The sequence below is a fragment of the Clinocottus analis genome, unplaced genomic scaffold, assembly GCF_023055335.1.
Source record: "Clinocottus analis isolate CAN_PGR_092001 unplaced genomic scaffold, fCliAna1.0.p SCAF_13, whole genome shotgun sequence".
Classification (NCBI taxonomy): Eukaryota; Metazoa; Chordata; class Actinopteri; order Perciformes; family Cottidae; genus Clinocottus; species Clinocottus analis.
Window position 1 is genome coordinate 18289941 of NW_027175854.1, and position 23280 is coordinate 18313220.

At 48.0% G+C, this 23280-nt stretch overlaps 1 protein-coding gene across 1 annotated transcript in view; it reads right to left on the minus strand.

The window, feature by feature from the left end:
• ntng2b (netrin g2b) overlaps positions 1–22511 on the minus strand; it is a 55676-nt gene extending 33165 nt beyond the window's left edge. The window contains exons 1-3 of the mRNA XM_068573938.1: positions 22050–22511; positions 20072–20796; positions 9335–9978 (exon numbers count right to left, since the gene is read on the minus strand). Coding sequence (XP_068430039.1) covers positions 9335–9978; positions 20072–20290 — 863 coding nt within the window. The 5' untranslated portion in view covers positions 20291–20796; positions 22050–22511. The remainder of the gene's footprint in view (positions 1–9334; positions 9979–20071; positions 20797–22049) is intronic.
• Positions 22512–23280: the final 769 nt, after the last annotated feature.

The window sequence follows — 23280 nt, forward strand, 5'->3', positions numbered from 1 at the left end:
TCTTCTTCTTGTCCTCTCATTTAATTTATCCTAAAACATGCACACACACACACGCAGATATATATACAAAACACACCCGCGGTGCTCGCTCCTGTGCAGCCGATGTGTGTATTGTGTGTGTGTTATGTGTGTGTTATGTGTGTATTAAACCGTCTAATTCCGGTGAGAGCGCGCAGGGGGAGGACGCCCGGGGAAGACGCGCTGGGATCAGCCAGAGGACAGGGGTTAATATAATTATCCCGCTAAAACCTTGAGACCGAAAGGACATCATTAGTCATCGAGAGGAGCGAGTGGCCCGAGCCGCGGGGCAGAGGAGGAGGCGAGGAGACGAGGAGAGGAGGTGAGGAGGTGAGGAGGGAGGAACAGAGGAGGGGAAGGAGACTCAAAACACACTCGTGCAGTTAGCGAGACAATTAGTGAGCTACTTGAGGGTCTTTGTGCATGAAGCCCAGAGAGGACGCTGTTTACTGAAGAAACTGCTGAGTTTTATTCAGCATTGAGAAATTTTGCTTAATAATCTCTGAATAAATTAATTACTTGTGGTGGTTTGGAAATTGGATTTCTATCCGAACTGAACACATAACGATGCCGGAGTGAAGCAAAAGGCATTATTACAATAAGTAAGTGACCTCTGGTGTGTAGTTATGAAAGACTCGCAACTACAACACATTATCTTCATTAGCTATGAAATTGGAAACAGTTTTTTCTCATTTTACAACAATATTTGATTGACTAAAGCATTCATTTAATAATCATTTCAGTTGTTAATTAAACACGTTGAGTCCATTATTATTACGTTATTAATCCAATTGAATGCTTATTTAGAATATTCTTATAGTTTTCTTACAGCTTCAATCTGTTGTGGAAGGTTTGAATCTGAAACCCTGTATTCAACTTTATGGATTTGTTTGATTTGAGATTAAGTATCAGATTACTGCTCAATCCATAAATCACAATGAGGTATCCAGAGCTAGAGTGAGATTATCATGAATAGTGGTGCATGTTTCCTGAGGACACTGAACCACTAAACTTAAGCGAAAGCAAAATGTGCACAATGAGGAAGTATTGACGAGTATTGACTGCTTATTGGTTCAGTGCAGTTTAGCAGCAGAAAATGTTCAGCGAGCAGATCCACAGAAAAACTGCAGATATCCTCGTATGACCTTGACATCTCATCTTGACCTTGGAAACTGAAGCTAACCCCGAGCTCCACTCGCGCTTTGGACTGTATCGCAGCTTCAGCTGTTTGTTCAACGTCGTTCATGAGAAGCTCACGTTGAGCTAAGGCTACAAACTGATGAAGACTTTCATGACGTCACCGAAAGCTCTGGATCGAGCAACATCCTCTTCCTCCTCCTCGCTCCTAATACTTACACGTGTCGGTTATTCATTAACTTTTTCATTCCCAACTTATTCTGCAGTCATGACGCGTCTGTGACATCACAGCGTCGTCACGCAGTCAGCTGGTTTCCCGTCACGAGGAGGCGCTGAGTGTTTAAAGACACGCCATGCCCGTAATAATGCTATGCTAATTAATGTGGCAGACTGAGAACAAACCCATCTTTCCAAGGACACCCTCCCTCTTCCTCATGTTCTCCCACTTACAATTCCCAGCATGCTTTTCAGCTTTAAAGCGCTACTCGCGGCATCAAGAGATTCCCCTCTCACCAGATGCCGGGCGAGGCACCGAGCGGGCGCCGGCGCGGAGGATTCTTTATTGTATTTGTGAATTTAAAAGGATATTTATGGGATGACTAAGACGAGGGGCGGGCAGGTGGAGGAAGGGAAATAGAAATATATATTTATGGAAGAGGGAGGGGATGAAAAAAGAGACATTCATCTGTGAAACAAAAGACGAGGAATGAAAGGAAAACAGGCCAAAATTGCTGACTTTAACTTTCCTTTCCCTTCTGAAGGGAAATAAACTGTGATTATGAAATCAGCTACAACCATTGTGTCATAAATCACGGCGTATGAGGGGAGCAATGACACATTCCTCATCGCGGCCTCAGCTTTCTGCATGCCTTTCTGTTCTGGGGAGCTCATGAATGATTTAAAAAGTGATCTGTTTCAGCCGCCTCGGAGGAAGAGGAGCTCGGAGGGGAGGAGCCTGAACGGCGTGGGAGGGGCCACGCGTCTTTGACGAGAACACACACACACACACACACACACACACCATCATCATCACACATCAAGTGTGCGGCGTATATTTCATTCATGAGGGAGAAGCTGCAGTATTCAAGAGCAAAGCGGTTTCCTCTTGAAACAGAACAGACGAGGGGAAGTTTTCAACCGAGGGCGGAGAAGACGGAGACTGTTGCTCTGCGGTGTGAGCCGGAGAATAATATTTACAGAGCATCACACCTCGCATCGTTCATCACAGAATCACACACCCCTGCTAGTCCCATGAAACTAGGAGTTAATCCATCATCTGCCTCCCTCTTCTCTCCCTCTCCCGCTCCCCCTGATCCAGGCTTATACCTTCCATCCTCTCACCTTCACTCGGGTAAAGGACGCCAAAGAAAACTTTGGTGCAATTCAAAAAAAAAAAAGAAGAAGAAAGAAATAGTGGTGACAGTCTCCAAAGTCAAAGTCACCCGACGTGGAGAACCAAGCACAGGAAAAGACTGGAGGCTCCACAAAGGGAGCGGCGAGAGGCATCTGTTCCTCCTTGTTCTCCGGTGGAGATGATGGACAAGCCTCCGGGCCGCACAGATTAATGCTTCCAGAACCACAATAAACCTTTGAAACCGGCCACAACTCAGAGTCTAATTAGTCCATCCTTCAGGAGGCGGCCTGACTGCACAAGTACCATCGAGGTTACTGAAGGTTTCCGCTCGCAAACTTTAAATGAGCCGCCGCCGTTACAGTTATAATTATATTCACCGTTGTTTAGCATAAGATTGTTTTACTGTTTGGCTTCTGAAAGCAACTCTATTTTATTTTAGTACTCATTGTCAGACACACAATGGACTTTTTTAAAGTATGAAAATCATATATATATATATATATATATATATATATATATATATATATATATATATATATATATATATATATATATATATCAGTCTTCTTCCTTGTCGAAGCCCGTCGCCGACATACCCACAATGCATCTCTTCAGTGGGGATTCAAAGCCAGTTGTAAATAGAGCGGGGGGCTGCTGCGTGTTTCAGATCCCTGAAGTCCAGCTGGAGGAACTGATTAATGCGTTTAAAGGCTCAGCAGCGAAACACAAAACAACAGCTTGTAACGCTCAGAGACGACGCGTGGAATAGATTTCCCTTCTGATCGTCTCGCATCCTCTTAGGTTTGTTTTCTAGCGGTTCACTGAGGTCCTGACTCTCTGGTTCACTGGGTTATGGTTTACTTTTGTTTCATCTCAATACAACTGATCCACATGTGGCTCCAAGTGGGAATACGGTTCCCTTTTATCCGGTTTACACACATTTCAATGCAAAGTGTAAATGCATGCAGGACGGTTGGAGTCTGCTGCTGTCGGACTGCCTGAGCCAATCAGAGCCGATCTCACTATGTGCAGCATCAAGACAATTATCTCTTTTATTAACATCAGGTCTAAACGCCATGGCGTGTGGATCACTTACATAATGTATCCAGATACAGATAACATGTTAATAACATCAGCTGATCTTGTCGCCTTTTGGTCAATTAGAGGTGAAACACTGAAAAAAAAGTTTTCAAGCTTGTATAACTATCAGATTTCGATGTATTTTACACGCGTGAGTCACAAAACACACAAGCAATGAAAAGAAAAGGCTGCAGCAGCAGCTGTAGCTGCAGCAGCAGAATGCATGCATGCAGTAGCTGCAGTAGCATGCAGCAGTAGCTGCAGTAGCATGCAGCATTAGCTGCAGTAGCTGCAGTAGCAAAAGCTGCTCGCCAAAAGTCATCTAGAAACTGTGCGGCTGGACTTGACCTAAAACATATTTGTGTGCGAGTCCGCCAGCTGAGCCTTAATAATTTACATAATTAGATCTGATCACAAGGCAGCAGCATCGAGATGAAGATAACAGGTATTTATGCCAGGTGTGCTGAAGGCCTCCAGAGGTCATCATCCAGATGGAAGCAGGTAGGATCACATGTGAGGACCAGGTGCAGACCGGACCTGAAGATCACACTGAAATGTGCACCGTCGGCTGAGCGGACAAAAAGTCATGTTTGTTTTTTTGTGTGTCATAATTATGACTTCTTCTTTTTTACATTATGACAAAAAAGTCCATAATTATAAAAAAAAATAAAAAATAAGTCTTTTTTTGTTGTTGTTGTAATTATTACTGTTTTTTATGAAAAAAAAGTCTTTTTTTTACATTATGACAAAAAAAAGTTATAATGAAGAAAAAAAAAAATCACGTTTTGTTTGTGTGTCATAATTAATACTTCTTTTTTACAATATGACAAAAAAAAGTCATAATTATAAGAACAAGTATTGGCTTTTGGTTGTTGTTGTAATCATGACTTCTTTTATTTAAAAAAAGTCTTTTTTTTTACATTATAACAAAAGTCATAATTAAAAAAATAATAATAATAATGGCTTTTTGTTGTTGTCGTATTCATGACTTTTTTTATTAAAAAAAAATATTTTTTTACATTATGACAAAAAAAAGTCATAAAGAAGAAAAAGAAAAGTCATGGCTTTTTGTTGTTGTCGTCATAATTATGACTTCTTGTTGTGGCGTGAATGGACTTCCACACGATGCAAACTGAGAAAGAAGGAAACCTTCGGTCCGGGCTCGGCAACATGTTCCCCAGCAGCAGTGAAGTTGTGAGCCGGCGTGATGGAGAGCTTCAAGCTTCAAGCTCTCGGCACATTAGCCGAGCCGGCGGGGGGCCGGACGGCGCCGAGAGAAACAGATTAATGAGCATAAAACAACACGACCGAGTAAAAACACTCTGGACGTCATCGTGTTTGTGTGGCCCTGAACTCATCATCACTACTGGAAAACAATTAGTTATTGATAAGACGGGGCCGATCAAATGTAGCTGAGTGTGAAAGTCAAATAAAGCCGTGCGTTGTAGTATTGTTAGTATTAATGGCGTTAATATTTGTAATACAGGTTTTAGCCTTTTGGCTAAAGGCTGCAGGAGGATGTCGGCTTTAAATAATGTTGGATTGGCAAAATATATATATATATATATTGTGATGAAACTCTTGTCATCAATTGCAGCAGAACGTGTACATGATGTAAATTCTAATCAATCAGCATCAGAGTGACTTTATTAATCACATTAATCACATAACGTCGCTTCAGTTTGCTGAGAAATGAATCCTCCACGTCGTCGTAACCCTGATGCTCGTTTGTTCCCACGAGGCTCGGCTGGGAAACCGATTCGCTTTCCTCCTCCACAGTTTGTTCAGCAGCTTAAGCCAATTAGGAAAAAAGCCCATTTTACAAAAAAAAATCAATACTCACACTGATATTTGAAAAATATCGATCGCCTCAATCGCTAAAAGTGTGTTTTCTAATAAAACGTGAGCTCTAACGTAGTTTCCGTGAGGTTGTTTGCTCTAACGCGAACGTCAATAGAGAAATCATCATTGTCGGCGACATGGACGGCACTGTGATGCTGCTAATATGACTAATAATACTAATACTCGGAGAGTAAGAGACACTCGGCATACTCGAATGTCTTTCTTTCTCCGTCAGCCAATCAAATCAAATCGAGCCGTCGGGGAGAAGAAGGCCTGACGCTGCAGCGATTACCAGCCAGGGGAGAGAAGCGATGCAGACTTGGTCTTCCCCCTCACTCTGCTCCATCTCCTTCTCCACATCTTGGCTTTAATCCACTTAGTCGGCTCTTCCCTGAGCTTACGGCCTCTCCTTTATTCCATTATAAAGACCCATCGTACGACCTGCTGCTTATTTCATTAAAATGGCCCAATCCACGACCCCGCCACTAATCCATAATGCAGGCGGCGGCGGGCCTGCAGCCGCTCCGCCGGTCCAGCGGCTGACAGATGGGATGGAGGGGTGGAGAGATGGAGGACCGATGGAGGAGGCGGGAACCTGAGAGCTCCGCTTATGAGTCCAGCTTCCCGCTGAATAGGATTTCACTGATGTGAATGATGACAGAGTCGAGGCTTCGCTGCTCCATCTTTGATTGTTGGAGACGGCTTACCATCTGTCCGTGATATGGAAATGTCCACATCTGAGGGTTGAGTGCAGGCGGTAAGATGAGCACGGAGCCAGAGGCCTCCAGGACCCCGAGCGCCTCGGCTTAGAGGTGATATTGTAGTCGCTGTACTGGAGCTCATTACAGTTAACCCCGGGAGACCTTCTGCGACACAAAGCGAGTGATGCTGAATCGTATAACGCCGTTCCATCGACTCCATCCAATCTGACTTTGCCTCCTTCCCCTCCGGTTGACCTTCTCGGCTCTCTGCTCACCTCCGCCGCCCGGCTGGCTGAGCGTTTCCATCGCGTCCACAAATCTAAATTTACAAACCTCGCTGCTACCAAACACAGCGGCGCCGCGTTTTGCACCCGACGGCCTATCGGGTTACGCTCTCATTGATGACGCAGCAGTGATCGCGAGCACCTGGCCGCTCGCGTACCTGCAGACAGAGGACACGCCTCCGCTGGATGAGATGTGTTTGCTGTCTGTGGCTCAACGCAGGCCATTAGGAAGAGTTAATAATAATGACTTTTCACCGGGTCCGGCAGGAGAGGAGCGCTCGAGGCCGGTGACGCGCGACGCGGCCAGGAAGCGACTTCAACCCTCCGTCGATAACGCCAGCATATCTCATTACCGCGGCGACCCGCGGCATGCGCTGCCGTCGGGTCGTGATCGCATAAAACCCATTTCGCCACGCCGTCCCCGCCGGAGCGCCAGCGGAGCGGGATATTCATTATTCAAATTTTAAGCATTGGAAATCCCAATATGTTACCGAGGCCAGATGAGATGAGATGAAATAGCTTAGCCTTTTGTCCGGGGAACATTGACTAATCGTCTCGCTCCCTGAAATCAATTTCCCGGCCGTAAGCGTCAGACACTCTTGATCGTACTGTACTGTTGAAGACCCCCCACCGCCATCACCTAATACTCCCGCTGGCCGCCCAGAATAACTTATTGATTAGTGATTATGTTACGGGAGGTGTGGGTGGCCGGGGGCGGAAGACGGACCGGCCTCAGTCATCTCCACGGGGCTAAATCTGGATCCTCTGTCACCAGATCCAGAACCGACTGACACCATCTGCAGCTGCCGCCGCCATCAGCGCTCTGGGCGAGCAGAGGATCAAGGAAGTTTTCTCTGGAAGTGTAAATAAAATGAAGAGGAGGAGGAGGAGGAGGAGGAGGAGGAGGAGGAGGAGGAGGAGGAGGAGGGTGGAGCGGCACAGCAGGGACTTTGAGACGGAGGATGAATTCTCAGATGTGACTGCTAAATAAAGAAATAAGCACACACATTTGTATTCAAAAGATTATTAATGTGACGGCTGCAGCGGCGGTTCTGGCGCGCTGACGGACCCCCTCCCCCCCGACGACTCCGGGCTGAGCCTGAAAAGTGGCTGTGATCAATACCTGCAGGCCCGTTTCACAGTGCGAGAGGGGTGTGTGCGTGTGTGTGTGTGTGTGTGTGTGTGTGTGTGTGCTGTGTCAGCATCCACTCAGGACTTCATCAAACAACCCCCATGCCTCGACTCCACACACACACACATTCAAACGAGACGCCCACATCAGCAAACGCCCCTCAAAAAAGTCGCCCATTTTCACTTTCCCCCCATCAAACACACACACACACACACACACACACACACACACACATTCCTTCCCTTGCAGGCCGTCCCAACACGGATGTTAAATACCATTCAAATGTCAGCCTCCCGTATTGATTGGAATGATAATTCTTAAAGGTGGAGCGATGGCGTGTTGATGCTAAGCGGCCGCGTGACGCTGCAGAGCATCCCTCACTGTCACAAAGTCGCCGCGTAAGGGTTCCCGGGCGCCGCCGGCAGAATGCGGATGGCGGTTCGCGTTCGACCGCCGAGGCCGTGTGTTCCCGTCATTAATCATCGTCCTCTCGGGCCGGCGGCGGGCGAGCCGGGATTCATGTCGAGGGAGCGATCGGGTCGCCGCTAACGCGCTGGGATCAGAGCGGCGGCGTGCGAGTGGGTCGGACCAGACGGGTTGTTCAGCGCCAGGTGGCTGAGGTACGTCAGGTGTGTGTGAGAGAAAAGACATTCAACAGTATGCAGGAGGATTCATATGTGTTATTGATAAGTATTGGCTGGTGTCATTTCAGCAGATACACGTGAATACTGAGATGTATAGAAAGATATATATGATATATAAAATATATAAGATAAAGATATATATGCATCTCTTGGTGGCTCTTGAAGCCTGATGTTGGCCTGTATTTCCCTCATTAGACGATTCACTTCCTGGTTTAGCTTCTGTCCAGATTTAATTTTACTACATTTTGTTATTTATGCGTAAATCATCATTTTGATTAAAATCATCCAATGTCTGTTTTTTTTTTTGTTGCGATATCAAAAGAAAAGAAAAGAAGTATTTTGATTCTAGTCTGAAAATTACCTTCATTTTATCATTGTGCGTGTGTGTGTGTGTGTGTGTGTGTGTGTGTGTGTGTGTGTGTGTGTGTGTGTGTGTGTGTGTGTGTGTGAGTGTGTGTGTGTGTGTTTTAACAACACAACCAGCCTGTCCAGAAACCTCCTACTGCCACCTCACTGATAACTCAATGCCATCAGGACGTGTCAGTAAAGACAATTTATTTAAACTATATAAATATAGATATAATATATATATATATATATATATATATATATATATATATATATATTACATATATATTATATATATGATATATTATATATTTATATATATATAAATATATATATATATATATATAAATATTTTTATTTATACATATATATATATATATATATATATATATATATATATATATATATATATATATATATATATATATATATATATATATATATCTGTTTTCAGATAATCAGGTGACATTCCTTCGAGGAGCCGTGTGTTTCCATTGTCGGAGCATAAATCCTGTTCGTGGCTCTCAAAGCTCTAAAAATTGCCGCTTTAAAAACTGAAAATAGTTTTCGTTGAATCTACTTCCTGCTGGAGAAACACTTCCTGTGAAAGCGCTTTCACTTCTGGACCCGAACGCACCTGAAGGTTTACTTCCCTGACGCTGTCGGTGTGCGTTTATTGCGTGTCGCACTGCGCACAACGGGTCTGGTGAGATTTTGGTCGTAACCTGTGTGCGATCAATAAGGAGGCGTGTCAAGAATGTGAATGATGTCATCACGTCAGCGTGGACCCTCACCTTGCCGGTACCTCGATGTTGGAGATGGCGTAGAAGTACTTCAGCAGGTTGTCCCTCTGGACGTAGGTGCCTCCGAGGGCGGGCCTGAGCAGCCTCATCCTCAGGTTGGTGAAGGTGAAGAAGTCCATCAGTCCCTTCATACTTTCCATGCGAGTGTACAGGTTGTCCATGTTCTGCAGCCGCGGGCCGGCGAACACGGAGAAGCGCGCCCGCACCTCGAACTTCACGTTCTTCTCGTTCTTGGAGCCGACCCAGCGCGAGAACTGCTCGGTGCAGATGACCCGCGTGATGTTGGCGGGCGACAGGTCCTGCACGCGCTTGGGGGGAATGTTGAAGGCGTCCATGCAGTCGTCGGCGTAGTACTGGTACGGCTGCCACGAGCGCCCGTGGTCCATGGACTTCTCCAGCATCATGATGGTGGGACGGCCGTACTCGAAGGTGATCAGGATGTCGTCCGTGAGCTCCAGGCTCTTGTTCCAGGACATGGAGATGTTGGCCAGCAGCGGCTCCGGGTGCCGCCGCCATGTGACCGTCTGCCAGTAGGTGAGCAGGCTGTTGCGCACTTTGTCCTGCATCAGCTGAGGCGGGTGGGCCAGGTCCGGGTTGGAGGCGTCGCACTCGTCGCTGCACAGGTACGGGTTCTCCTGAAAGAGAGGACGGCGGAGCAGCAACACAGTCAGGAGGGTTTCAAAGGATCAATATCATGTTGTCGAGCTGTGATATGATGTTTGGTCTATTTTGTCACAGACGCTGGGCCTCAAGTCCACGTTCCCCCGACTCTTTGTGCACCGTGAATGCATCCTGTTGCCTTCAAGTACCCGCCATGAACAGAGAAACACACACTACACAGTTTAATCACATTTAGCCCACAACTCCAGAAACCAGAGCTACAATGACGGAGTATTAATTGTAATTTAGTAAACATAGTATTTACATTATAATAATATAAACTGACATAATACAAGTTTCCTTATTATTTCAGTGTGTATTGTCCTTTAATGGTGCACAGTTCAGACATGACGCATTAAGGACTGTTGAAACACAGCAGCCGTAAAATCACAATTATTAAATTGCTCCAGAGCAATAAGCACAAAGTGAACACGGGGCGGCTGCTTGATTTGTCCGTTTGGTAATCAAGCTTCGAATTGACTCTGCAGCTAAACAAATCTCTCAATTTGTGAGAAAACAAGACGTCTTTGGATTCGTTCCCCAATTCCTGGACTCAATCCTCCAGATAAAGTATATGGATCGTCCCCTTTAAGTGAGCGGTGAGCATAATCAGTACTTTGTCTGCTGCCTTCACACAAAAAAACGTCCATATTCTTCCCACAAAGGGAGCCGAGTATCTAAATGAGGAGCGCCTTCAACTCCCCGCCAAGGCACCGGGGGGACGGAGAGCTTAAAAGTAAACTTGGCAAACACCAACAACAGGAAGTGTGAAGGTCAAGAGGATCGCGCATCGTCACCGTCTTTGCATGGACAGCAGAGTGCTGCTGCACTTTTAACTCCAGAGAATTGATCCTGCTCTTCCAGCGATGCCAAGACTTTTAAGCCCCTTTACAGGACTCGGAAGTCAACAGGATTGTTCGCTCTCCTCACACAGAACCTCTTTTCCAGCGGCGGAGGGAGAGAATCGCCTCTCGCTCCCCGTCAGGAGATCTCAGGACTAATTTCATTAATGGCTTATTCAGATTAGCGTATGTCCATGTTCCAAAACATGTCTAACCTCGCGTGACCTTTGTGGAGAGTTGTCTGGAAACTTTGTGAAATTGAGCATCGTCCCTCTGAGATAAGTCCCCTGCAGTCTTTAATCCCAGCGTCGCCGGCTCCTCGCGTATCCAGACGTTTGCATTTCAGTCAAACTGATGAATCTCAGCGTTGTAAGCCAGTTGTCTGACATCCACATCACCGTGGAAGTTACATATTTACTCAAAGAAATCCCAGAGATCCTTACAGTCATCGCTCCCGGTGCTTCATTTGTAAAGAAATGAATAAAATAAAATACAGTTTAAATACAGTATAATTGATTTTTAATCAGTCATTCATCAAAGGAATCACTATTTGTGTTCTTCGTCAAACTGTTTACTTCATAACACACAGCCAGCGGCTTATTCACAAGAAAACCCCCAAAACTGTCATTTTAATCTTTGCCATTTAACAGTTTGACGCAGTTCATCTGTTTAACGGCAAAGATGGAAATCTGGCACAGTTTTAAAATATGACACCCAAAAAATCAATACAGCACAGTATCGCGATATTTTGGGCGACATTGTATCGATACACGTAAGTATCGATCTTTTATTTAATCAATTATAAACGTTTGGTCCGAGAATAATAAATTCAAGTTGTTTTTTGTTGACAAAGTTTTCCTTTGGGGACAATTTGTGGTTGAAAAAAATGGAATAAATCTCATTATATTGCAATAATATCGTATCGGGACTTAAGTATCGTGATAATATTGTATCGCTGGACCTCTGGTGATACCCTAATCCTCTAAATATACATTATATTTCTACATGATATTGAGAATGAGCTGCTGATGTGAAGCTTCCTGTGCTTTCAACCCTCGCTCCTGTTTTCCTGCACTGACTGGTTATATTTTCATATGTTCTCCTTCTTCTTTTATTTATTGGGAATCCAATATTCTTCTTTGCTGCATTCTTAACAAGCTCTTGATGGAGTGCAGAGTACGTCTTAAAATATCCTCCTTTTTTCTTCCACCTCCACCTCTTCCTCCTCTTTCTTCTCTGTTTTGTTCCTTTTTTTATTATTTATTTCAGTTTTATTCCTGCTTCTAATTGTGCTGTTTAAGGCCGGCTCATCTTGAAGTTGTTTGGTGCAGAAACAAAAGATTCACCTCAACAGACAAATAAATTAAGTGATCACATGATTGATCGCGCTCAGAGCAGCCAATCAGAGACAAGGATTCACGTTGCACCCGCCCCTTGCATCTCAGCCGGCGTTACAGTCGTAGGACTCTGCAAAAACATATTTTTACTCATGTAAAATCTTTATCAACCCCAGCAGCGATAAACAACAATATAATATGGTTGTGAACTATTGATGGAGATGTATAAAAGGAAACAGACGGTTCAGATGTTTGGTAAAACTTCTGGAAACAGAAGGTGTGTCTCAGTTACAGCCACTTAGCTATCCTGAGACCTCTGCAGCGCTCTTGAAGTTAACAGCTTTTTAATGACCGAAGTTTGATGAAAAGCTTTTAATTTAAAAGCACATCGTCTCCTGATTCCCAAGAATTGAAGATAAATACCGGCCCCGATGATAATACACGTGATTAATGTTCCTCTTCTTTCTCTACGTCTGGAGATTTCTGAACCATAAAAGAAAAAAAAACACATTAAACTCCGAGGAAGATTCACAGAATCCTGGCTATAAAGAAATAAATATTTCACGCAGATGTGTGCTTCCTCCGATGAGAGGGGTGCGTAACATTCACTCACCGACTTAGCCATTTATCAAATTATGGCTTATGACTGAAGATCCTGAAGTTACACTGAGAATTACATAAATTGATGGAGCATAAATATAACGAAGTGCTGCAGCTGCTTGCGGCAGAATCAGATTGCATAATGAGTGTTTAGTGATGTTCCCCCAAAAATCCATCTCTTGAGAGTCTGAAGTGAAGGATTTAAAGGTGGCTGTGTTTAGTTTGTGGCTGCATCCTGGATGAATAAAGGTTTTAGGAAGCAGAGATGCGAGTTGTCTTTTAGATCCACGTTGGAGATGTGAGTGTTTGTGACGTGGAGAGAGGATCATAAAGACGTTTGAGAAGTTCCACTGGATGTTTTTAACGCTCCTCCATCGTAACCAGCTGACCCGACTTTCCTCAGCAACCTTTCGAGCCTGCACAGGCTGATTGTTCAATACTCAAAAGGTTTTGGATGCAGTATCGCTTTGAACTGCAGCTCCTCCCGTGTGATGGAAGCTCCGACGTGAAAGCAATACTGCATAATATCGACGCGCCGCGCGCGTTCACGGATCGCGTGTCGCGGCTTCTTTGTCGGGCGTTTTGCTTCCTCGCCCGTCTCTTTCTCGCCGAGAAGCGGCAGACGGTTTCCACCTTTTGAGCAACACGGTCGGACGGCGCCGAGGGGGAAGCGAGCCGTCAGTCAGAGCCACTCGAGCGGCCTAATAACAAAAGCAAAAGTTACAATCCTGGGAGGCTGAGATTGTAAATCATCTGATTTATGGTGACAGCGCAGAGTGGGAAAACTCCAAACAGAAGCAAACGCTGAGCCGGCGCTAAAGGGAAGCTGCACGGCGCGGAGGAGGCGACGCCGTACGGGATCACAACGCACGTCAAAACACAAGATCCCTGCACCCAAACCTGCAGATAATCCATCTGCCTCCTCGCCGCGAAGCATCGCCCTCCATCTGATAACCCAATTACCTCCATTGCACCGACTCAGATAGAGATCACCGTCGGCAGGAACGCACTCAGGACGATAATCTACGACGCTCACAATAAACAACTGCAAGCGGAAAAAGGAAGTAGGAATTAGATTAGGAACAGCGACTGTGCGGCGCGGCGGCCTCGCTGCTTCGGTTCCCTGCATCAGCGCATCGCCGTGACCTCCTCCAGACACACGTTCACACACACGGGACCGGATTAGCGCGCTGTTGTTCTGGAGATGACCCCCGACCTACAAATCCTATTGAAAATGATCACACTGTCACACTGTCCCAGATACGGCACACACTCCCCATGCGCTCGCTGCTCCACTGCTGCTGAGAGAAAGTGTGTTTGTGTGCAGGCGAATCCCGAAGACCAAGGCCAGATATATGTTATATCCTGAAGTATATATATATCTTGCTGCTGTTCATCAGTGTCTCACCTCGGCGGCCCGTGAGGATCATCTACAGTAGAGGTGATATGTACTGAAATATAGGCTGAAAGATTTCATCCCCCCAGACGGATTTAGGCTTGAGGTTCAGTTTAAGCCCTTTGTGTGCCCCGTCCTCCTTATCCCACTCCACCACGGCCCGCCATGTGTACGCCGGGACACACTCCCACACACACACACACACACACACACACACACACACGCAGATCCCGGCCAACTGCCGCGGCAGGTGGCCCGCGCCGCTAATCCCCGACAGCAATTATCCTCCGTGGGATCCCGCCTCCACGCCGCCGCGCCGCCGCGCCGCCGCGCCGCCGAGCGACTTCCTTGTTTTCACTGGCGGGTTAACGATATCCTAAAAACACACGTTCATGACTCCTTCCAGCGCTCCGGCCTCCTCGGAAGGGGAAGGTCCGATCTCGAAGTGGAGCCGCTCCAGCGTCATGAAGGAGTTGTAATAAAGTAGAATAAAGCGTGAAGAGAACCTTCCTCGCCTCTTCCTCTTATGACCGTTTCTGTCGACTCGCACCAAAATATCCCCGTCACCGCCGCCGGCCTCTCGCTCTCTGCTCTTTATTTCTGCCTCCACTTATAGGAGTTATAAGTTTATATTGCTAGCGAGGGGAATAAAAGCAGGGACACGCTCAGAGAACACAATTTATTTTGTTTTGGAGAAACATGGAATGAAATGACCCGCCCATTAAAACGGCCGCAGAGGCAAAGAGGAAGCGATATTGCTTTTTCACTTATGACGTTAATCTTTTATTTTGTTGGAGGTGTTTCCATCACACCGGCTCTTGTTACCCTGAGAGAAGGTGTGTGCGTGTGTGTGTGTGTGTGTGTGTGTGTGTGTTCCAAATGCTTTTACTCTGATTACTTAGACTTGGTGATTATTCGCTTGCTGTTAAATGTCTAACAGCAGTGTAAATGTGTCTTAGGTGTGTGTTTCTGCGTGGGTGGGTGTTGTTTATGTCTGCGCGTGTGTGTGTGTGTGTGTGTGTGTGTGTGTGTGTGTGTGTGTGTGTGCATGCAAAAGTAAATGTTTGCTGTCGGCATGTGTGACTGCTGGAGGAGAGCTCGTCCCGCTCAGATCACGGCCGTCGGACCGGGACGAGTTATATTAGGAAGTTATCTGAGAATTAGTCGAGAGAGAGAGAGAGAGAGAGAGAGAGAGAGAGAGAGAGAGAGAGAGAGAGAGAGAGAGAGAGAGAGAGAGAGAGAGAGAGAGAGAGTTTCTTTTTGTTCTTTCTTTTCAGTGCACTGATGAGGTGAATTCAGGTAAAAGCTATTATAGTTTGTTGATGTCTGTTATTAAATCTAAACCAATCACAGAGCAGGAGATGCAGATAAAGGGAGGCAGACGGGTTTTAAGAGATGAAATGACGAGGATTGTACATCAGAGATCTTTATATTGTACCTTGTGTGTCTCTTAAAGAGCACTGGAGAATATTTTAAAAGAGGGCAGCAGGACCAGAGATATCACACTGATATTACCCACAATGCAACACGACCACCGGGTGTCTAATCAGAGATGTTTCATGGTAACGTGGCCTAAAGCAGCGACGACCCTCGCTTCCTTTTTATTTTCAGTCTTCAGACCCGACCGACGGCGACTCTCGTGACACAAAAGGAAATATTCAACTTTATTTCTCAAACGAGTCGCACTGAAGACCTGAAGACCTGCCGGACTCATGGGAGACGAAGAGCAACGCCATTCCTGCGCGTCACTGCGATGCGTTTTAGGCTTTTTTTGCGTGTTGTTTAAAGCGAGAAGCCGTCGGCGTAACGTTGTCGCTTCATCTTTCATTGAGCTGCCGTGTTGGAGATCGTATTATATCGTGATAATAACTTTATATTCACCACCTCTCCTGAACAATAACCAGCGCACCCATCAGTGCAGACAGCTATAGATCTCCAGAACGTTTCAGATGAGCAGGAATCGCCTCGACCGTCCGTGTGCGAGCCCGACTGGAAGCCATGAGGTCGTTCTTGCTGTAGCTCACATTTCTTCTTGTGGAAAATTGGAGGAACGTGTACGAGAGTGGCAAACAGTGCGAGTCTCCTACAGCTCTTCAAACATTTAAAATCAACAGAAATCTTCTCAAATACATGTCTCCAGGCATTTCCAGAGGACTTCTTTCTGTCTGTGTTTCTGAGACGGATTCTGCTGCACTGAAGTTTTGTTGGAAAGCTAAGAGGCTCGCGCTCACTCGGCTGCATTTCCCAAACGTCGACAGAGGGGGAGGTAAGTGAAATTTTATCATGAAGAATAGTCACGCGGGACACAAATATGATAATAACACCCAGGTACAAACTTCCCTTTGAATAATCACTGGCATCCATCTCTGTGTGTGTTGCTACGCTCGCGGCCTCGCCTCCAAACACTCGCCGGTCCTGAGATCCTGACGGCGAGACGAGGCGGTTCTCTAAGTCCACCTCGGGCTGCCTAAGCCCCTGCGGCCAATCCCTCTTAGTATCACCTCCGTCAGGGATAAATCTCACTTATAACCATCCTCCCGTTCTGCCAACACATCTAAACACGCTCTGATCACTTTTAACTGAGTCCTAATGGGAGAGCGAGCCATGCCATTACATCACCGCACCCTCCCCCACCTCCCTCGTTTGCACAGTCTCTCTCTCTCTCTCTCCGTCGTCGCTCTCTCGCTCGCTGCCTGTGTCTTTCTCGCCGTTCGCTTCGTTAATGATGCCCCGGCGCCGTCCACACCCGCCGCGCCCCGGCTTCCCCTCCGAGGGCGCGCCATTAGGACGCCGGCCACACGGGCGGCTCTTCACCCGCACCACGGGGTGCGGGCGGCCTCCATGGCCGGCCGCTGGGCGGGGCAGGCCGGCCGGGGCGGCGGGGCTGCAGCGGGCCGCGGGGATGAAGCGTGGCCGCGGGCCCAGTCTGGGAAGCACTGATCCACGCTAGCAGCTGCCATCTTCCTCCCTTCCTGCGCGCTCCCCTTCCGCCGCTGCGCTCCCTCCTCATGTCTATTTTTAGAGCTGGCAGATTTCTACCTTCTAAAACGGGCAAATGTGTTGTGGAACAGGAAGGTGTGTGTGTGTGTGTGTGTGTTTTTTTGTTTTTTTTGTACGTTTCTTTTCGGCTCTTTCTTAGACATACTATCGTGCGCAGTCGGCCGGTTCGCGCGCTTGTTTTGCGCACGCCGCCGCCGCTCCCCGCCCGCTTCACTGTACATCCCCGTACGCCAGCTCGCGTCCCATTTGCATGCGGCTGCGCTCTGTTCTCTGTTCTCGGGACCCTGGGGAGGCGGCTGATGGAAGGTTTCGGTTCAAACCCCCCCCCCCTCCCCCCCCCAAAAAAAGAGAAATAACAAACATCTGTACGGCGAGAGCTTTTTGAACGCAGCGTTATTATTTTTTTATATATCGACACCGCGAGCACGACTGTGTGGAACTGTGGGCTGATGTCATGTTTGTGCTTAGCTAAGCTTGGATCTTCCTCACCTCTCCTTCATCATTAGCTATCCCCCCTCCCCCCTGCCCCCCCCCCCCCTCCCACTCCTGACTCCATCATCCTCAACCGCGACAAAGGAACGACTGAAGCTGCGAACGCGGCACGAGCGACAGTAGCATCTTCGTCAAAGTGCTGGAAGCCCGTCGTGTTGGAAGAAGCCAACATGCCAGCCTTTTTGGCTGAGGAGGACGGATGCTGCATTCCCAGGGAACAAGAGGGATAGAGTGAGGAGAGAGAGAGAGAAAAGCCTCCCTGTGGAGATGGAGGGACCAAAAACTACTGTAAACTTATGCAAGCAGAGAGCTACAGAACGCCTCGACATCAAAACCTCCCGAAAGTGAATGTTCCCACAGTTTTTTTGGAGCACACAGTAGCACTCAAAGGGTGAAAGGAGCAGGGGGAAATATTATTTAGCATCTTCCGCAGTATGTCTCAAGTCTTATTAAGGATGAGCAGCGCTGCGCATCGGGTGATGCAGTCTTTTTTTTTTTTTTTTTCTCCACAGTGCCCCGACGTTCCCCTGACTGGTGGGAGGACTGAGTGAGTGAATGTAAAAGTACACCAATTAGATAAGAAACCGGCTTTTCTGTAAAGCTGCCAGATCCCGGGGCAAAGAGGAAGAGGGAAAAATAAATCTGCTCAAATGAAAAGAAATTACCTGTATACCAATAACTCTCCATTAATACTTGTCCAAAAGAAACAACCTTGATGTCGCTGCTGAAGCGTCCTCATGAGACGCACTGATTCCTAGCCCAAAATGCAGACATTGTTCGTTAAAAAATAGCAATTATATGCCAGAAAAGTAATTTATTTTGCTTAAACCGCAGCCAACGGTTTGTCCAGTGATGATCTAGTGACAGTGTTAAACCTGCTGGGCGCTCTCATCACGTCGTCCTCTGAGTCTGACATCCTTCATTTCTTAAGTAAACTTTCATCTCACGACGTCGTCGTTCTCTAAATCCCCGGCCGGCGCAGCGGGGGGTTCGATCCCCACAAGTCGCGGATGACCTGAGAAGAACCAGAACTTTCCACTGTAGCGCCTGAAAGTGCTGACTAAGGCCAAACGCCTTCCCATCCCGCCCTCTCCCTCTCTCTCTCTCTGGATCCTCGCAGTGGAGCGACGCTGGCCAAACCCTTGTAAGGAAGCCCATTAAAGAACCCATCAATATTTCATCATTGCTCACTCAGAAACATAGTTATAGAAGTTTCCAGGCCAGGGCCATTAGGGGGCAGACGTCAATACGCTATGGCAGCGAGCATCCCTCCTCCCTCCTCCCTCCTCCTCCCCCCTGGCCTCCGTTCGTCTCTCGTCTCAGGAGAAAGTCATCGGAGAGGCTTTCTGAAGACAAGGTTTCCGCTACCTCGACATTAAACAAATCATTAACCATTAGGTATCCGAGGAGCACGATATCCCTTCCTGCTCCTGTCAAATGACCCCGAGTACTGTTAATAGTCCCCGTGCGAGGCAGGAAGGAAGGGAGGGAACGCTGGGCGCGAGGGGGTTGTTTGTTAAATCCCTTCCAAGGCAACAAACCTCCAATCATACCGGATACAAATGCCTCATTACCAGCGTGACACGATGCGATGTGGACGAGCTTAAACACTCTCCAGAAACACGTGTGGGATCTTGACTCATGGCTGTTTAGACCAGTCTGGCACCTCCGGCGGCGGCCGGCTCGGCGAGCGGACAGTCGGGGCGATTATCGAGAGGATGAACTCGCCGTCTCTCACACTTTCCTCTGAAGAGGCGGCGGCAGGGGAGGAGGAGAGTTTAATTGCAGTCTTCTTAGTATTACAATGATTTTATAACCCGTGTTTCAAATTATTGCACTCGCATTAGCCGGGATGGGAACTAGCCCGCGGGCTAAAGTGTGTTAAATATCGCTGGAGCGGACATTTTAACGAGGTTTCCACGAGCTCACCCTTCAGTGTCCTTGTGACGGTAAAGGTCCCACTATATGCGTTTCACCAGAGGAAATGTGAGGTCTTCTAATCAAACCGGATCCCAGGCTGCCAAGTCCATACTAATGTAAACAACACCTCGGCTCTCTGAGGGAGGTCGAGTCATGCCAAGTCATCGCACTTATGTCATCCCTTTTAGCTCCCTGTAGCCCTGACGCGGTGCATTCCTCTGTGTGGATCTCTGTCATTACTTTTCACTGTTGTCACTACTCAGCTTAATTGCACGACCCCCGTGACCTTGTTGATTTACACAGTAATAGTTTTCAACTTTTTGCTCGTCTGTGCTTCTCATGATCTGGCTCAAAGCTCTGGTTTCCTGCGTGGAGCTCGTGTTTGCTCTGCTCGAGCTCTCTGAGCAAAAAAAAAAAAAATGTCAAAAGCACTTTGAAGTTATTTTAAAATGTGCCGTACGAGACGCCGACGTGAACTCACCAGAGTGCAGAATCTCTCGGGCGGGTTCCCGCACGTGATGCCGGGCGGGTCCACCTTGATCCGCATGTGGTCTCTCATGGACGCGGTTTTGGGCTGGCACGCGTACTGCTCCCACACCGAGCCCTCATCCGTGCTCACCAGCGACTTGCACAGTTCGTACTGGCCCAGCGCGGAGGCCAAGCAGTGCAGCAGCAGCAGAAACACGGCCTGGAGGAGCATGGCAGGCTGGGGGGGGGTCTGGAGCGGGGTCCGGCACGAGGTGAGGTCAGAGGAGAGGTGAGGCGCATGGAGCGGTGATCATAAGCAAAGGGTGGACATCCCGACCGCCATACCGCTGGACTGTGAAACGCAGAGGCGTATAGGTATAGACGGACGCGGCTCGCCTCCGGGCTCACAAAGGCCCTGAATGACAAGAGGGAACTTTGGCTCAGTGTCTCTTCTCAGATACCGACGGGCTCCACGGAGCCGAGAGAGGCCGACTTCCTGGGGAAGATGAGCGGTGGGTGGAGAGGAGGCGGATGATGTTACAGAGATGAATCTGGGCGTACACTTTAACCATAGTGGTGCAGGGAGTCGGGTGGGCGATGTCAACGCGGGGCCGTGTCTCACAGAGCGCCGTCCTGCAGGGAAACGGTGGAGCCGGTCGGAGAGGACGAAGGATGAGTTGCCGCGTCTTCATGTACATCCATTGGACGTTTTGCACTGGCCGCGCTCCTCCGATCGTCCTGCGGCGAAATGAGGACAAATGTGAGAGGAGGAGGGAGTTAGTGAGATGTGTGGAGCATCCTCATCCATTCAGCACATCCTTATTCTCACTGAAAATGCAACGATATCCTCTTTTTGTCTGCAGCACAGTTTGAGATGTCGGGCGAATAAAAGTGTAATGCAAGTCTGTGAAATATTGTCTACATCTGGGCGGGTTGCGTTCTCATTTAGTTGTATAATTAACTCCTTAATTATCACGCAGGCCTCGTCATTTGCAGTAATTAAGCTTGGTAATTTGAAAACAGCACATTCATCTGTGGAGACCCTTTAAGTGGATGTGTGGAGCAGCGAGTTGGTTACAAGCAAGTTTGGTAAACCCGCCTCTCACCGACCGAGATGTTTAATATGAAAAGTTGTAGATTAAAACGCGGTGAGCTTGGTTCGGGTCACACTGGCACGCAGCAGCAGCACGTGGTTTTACGCACAGAGTTGTAATAACTCTCCAATGCTGCATGAAGAGACGAGGCTACAGATGTGTGTTGTCATGAAAGAATGGCAGTGCGAGAAGGAGATCATGCGAAAAGGAGTTACACTGAAACTCTGGAGTTCATCGATCATCGGCCTACTCACTGACACACGTCACGCCAAACAAACACAGGAAGTAGTTCTCTCCGGGTTTATTCCCCTTCTCTTCATTGTAATTCGATATTAAACTGAGTACACATCTTGCAGCGCGCCCTCGCTGAGCATAATCCGAGCTGTCACCGCGGACCTGCAGCCGCTGGACGCGGACCGACTCCAGCCGACAAAGTGAAGTCGCCTCGAGCTATAAATCCCGGCACGGACCGTGTGTTGTAGGGGTGTGTCAGTTTCTACAATAGTGCCCCCCTCTCACACACACACACACACACACACACACACACACACACACACACACACACACACACCCGCAGCCGCGCAGCATCGCTCGCACTGCGTGTGTGTGTGTGTGTGTTGCACATTCCGAGATGAAACGTTGGTCTGAAACGATGCGAATCAAGCTGAAAAGTCCCCCCCCCCCCCCTCCTACACACACACACACACACACACACACACACACACACACACACACACACACACTCCGATCCACCTGGAGCTGTCCCGGATATCGTGTTGCAACTCACCGCGGCTCCTCGGCGCAGACTTCGTGGCGCTTTTGTCAAATTGCATTCGTGTTGCGAGATGTTTAAAAAAATAAAAAATAAAATGTTGTCAAATCAGATAAAACACTTACTTCTAGCGTGCATCCGCGAGCCCGGTCCGCACTTTGCGTGGCGTCAGGGAACATGCACACGAAAAGGTTCCCCCCCCCTCCCCGATGGTCCGCTCAACTCGTCCCCCGCTCGGCCCTCGCGGTGCTCCCGGTACCGGGCTGCCCCGTGTCGCGGCTTGTTCCTCCTCCCGGATACTTTGTGTTCCTCTCTCTCTCTCTCTCTGTGTGTCACGCCGCGCGTGGATGGCTGCGCGCGGCAGATCGCTTGTCCTAGATTTGGACGCGGCTGAGGAAAGAGGAGTGAAATCCAGCGTCAAGGAGTATCAAAAGTATAAAATATTGACTTTGAGGAAAGGCTCGTGCCCGCCCTTCCAGCCCGTCTCCTCCTCCTCCTCTTCGCACTTTACAAGCTGGGGTTTACCGGGATGCTCAAGGGCAGAAAGAAACGAGGAAAAAAGGCTTTATGGAAAATATCACCCTCCCTCTTTCACCTCCTCCTCCTCCCCTCTCTCTCTCTGTCTCTCTCTCTCTCTCTCTCTCTCTCTCTCTCTCTCTCTCTCTCTCTCTCTCTCTCTCTCTCTCTCTCTCTCTCTCTCTCCCTCTCTCTCTCTCTCTCTCTCCCTCCCTCTCTCTCTCTCTCTCTCTCTCTGTTAATGCCCAGGCTAAATCCTTTCACCATCACTTTCAATCACTATCTGAGCGTGTATCTGCTCCCGCCCTGCTGCCTGCACTGGGCCGCTGCTGCTGCTGCTGCTGCTGCTGCTGCTGCTGCTGCTGCTGCTGCTGCTGCTGCTGCTGCTGCTGCTGCTGCTGCGCGCTGCTGCTGCGCGCTGCTCCCCAGCAGGACCCGGTGCTCTCTGCACCCTGCGCGGCTTCACGGACCAATGGGGAAACAGGAGGCCCGGTGCTGCTGTACTCTCGCCCTTAATCCGTCCAGATGTGTACAAAAAAAAGAACTACACACTGTGCACTCTGTTCACGTGGAAGGTGAACTCCCAGCTGTCCCTGCATGAATAAAAAAAACATGTCCACTTATGAGATATATTTAATCTCCTATAATGGTGCTGTAACATTATTTTGCAGTGGTTTCTTCAGCCAGTGTGATAGTTCCTGTCTGTGTTCATGCTTTCCATGGATCTGAACTGCAGCTCCAAAGGTGCACACGTCAGGTTCAAGGCTGTTCCCTGCAGCAGCTCCTCGTGCAGAGGCGTTATTCATGTTAATCCCCCTCAGATATGTTCTGCGGTTGTTG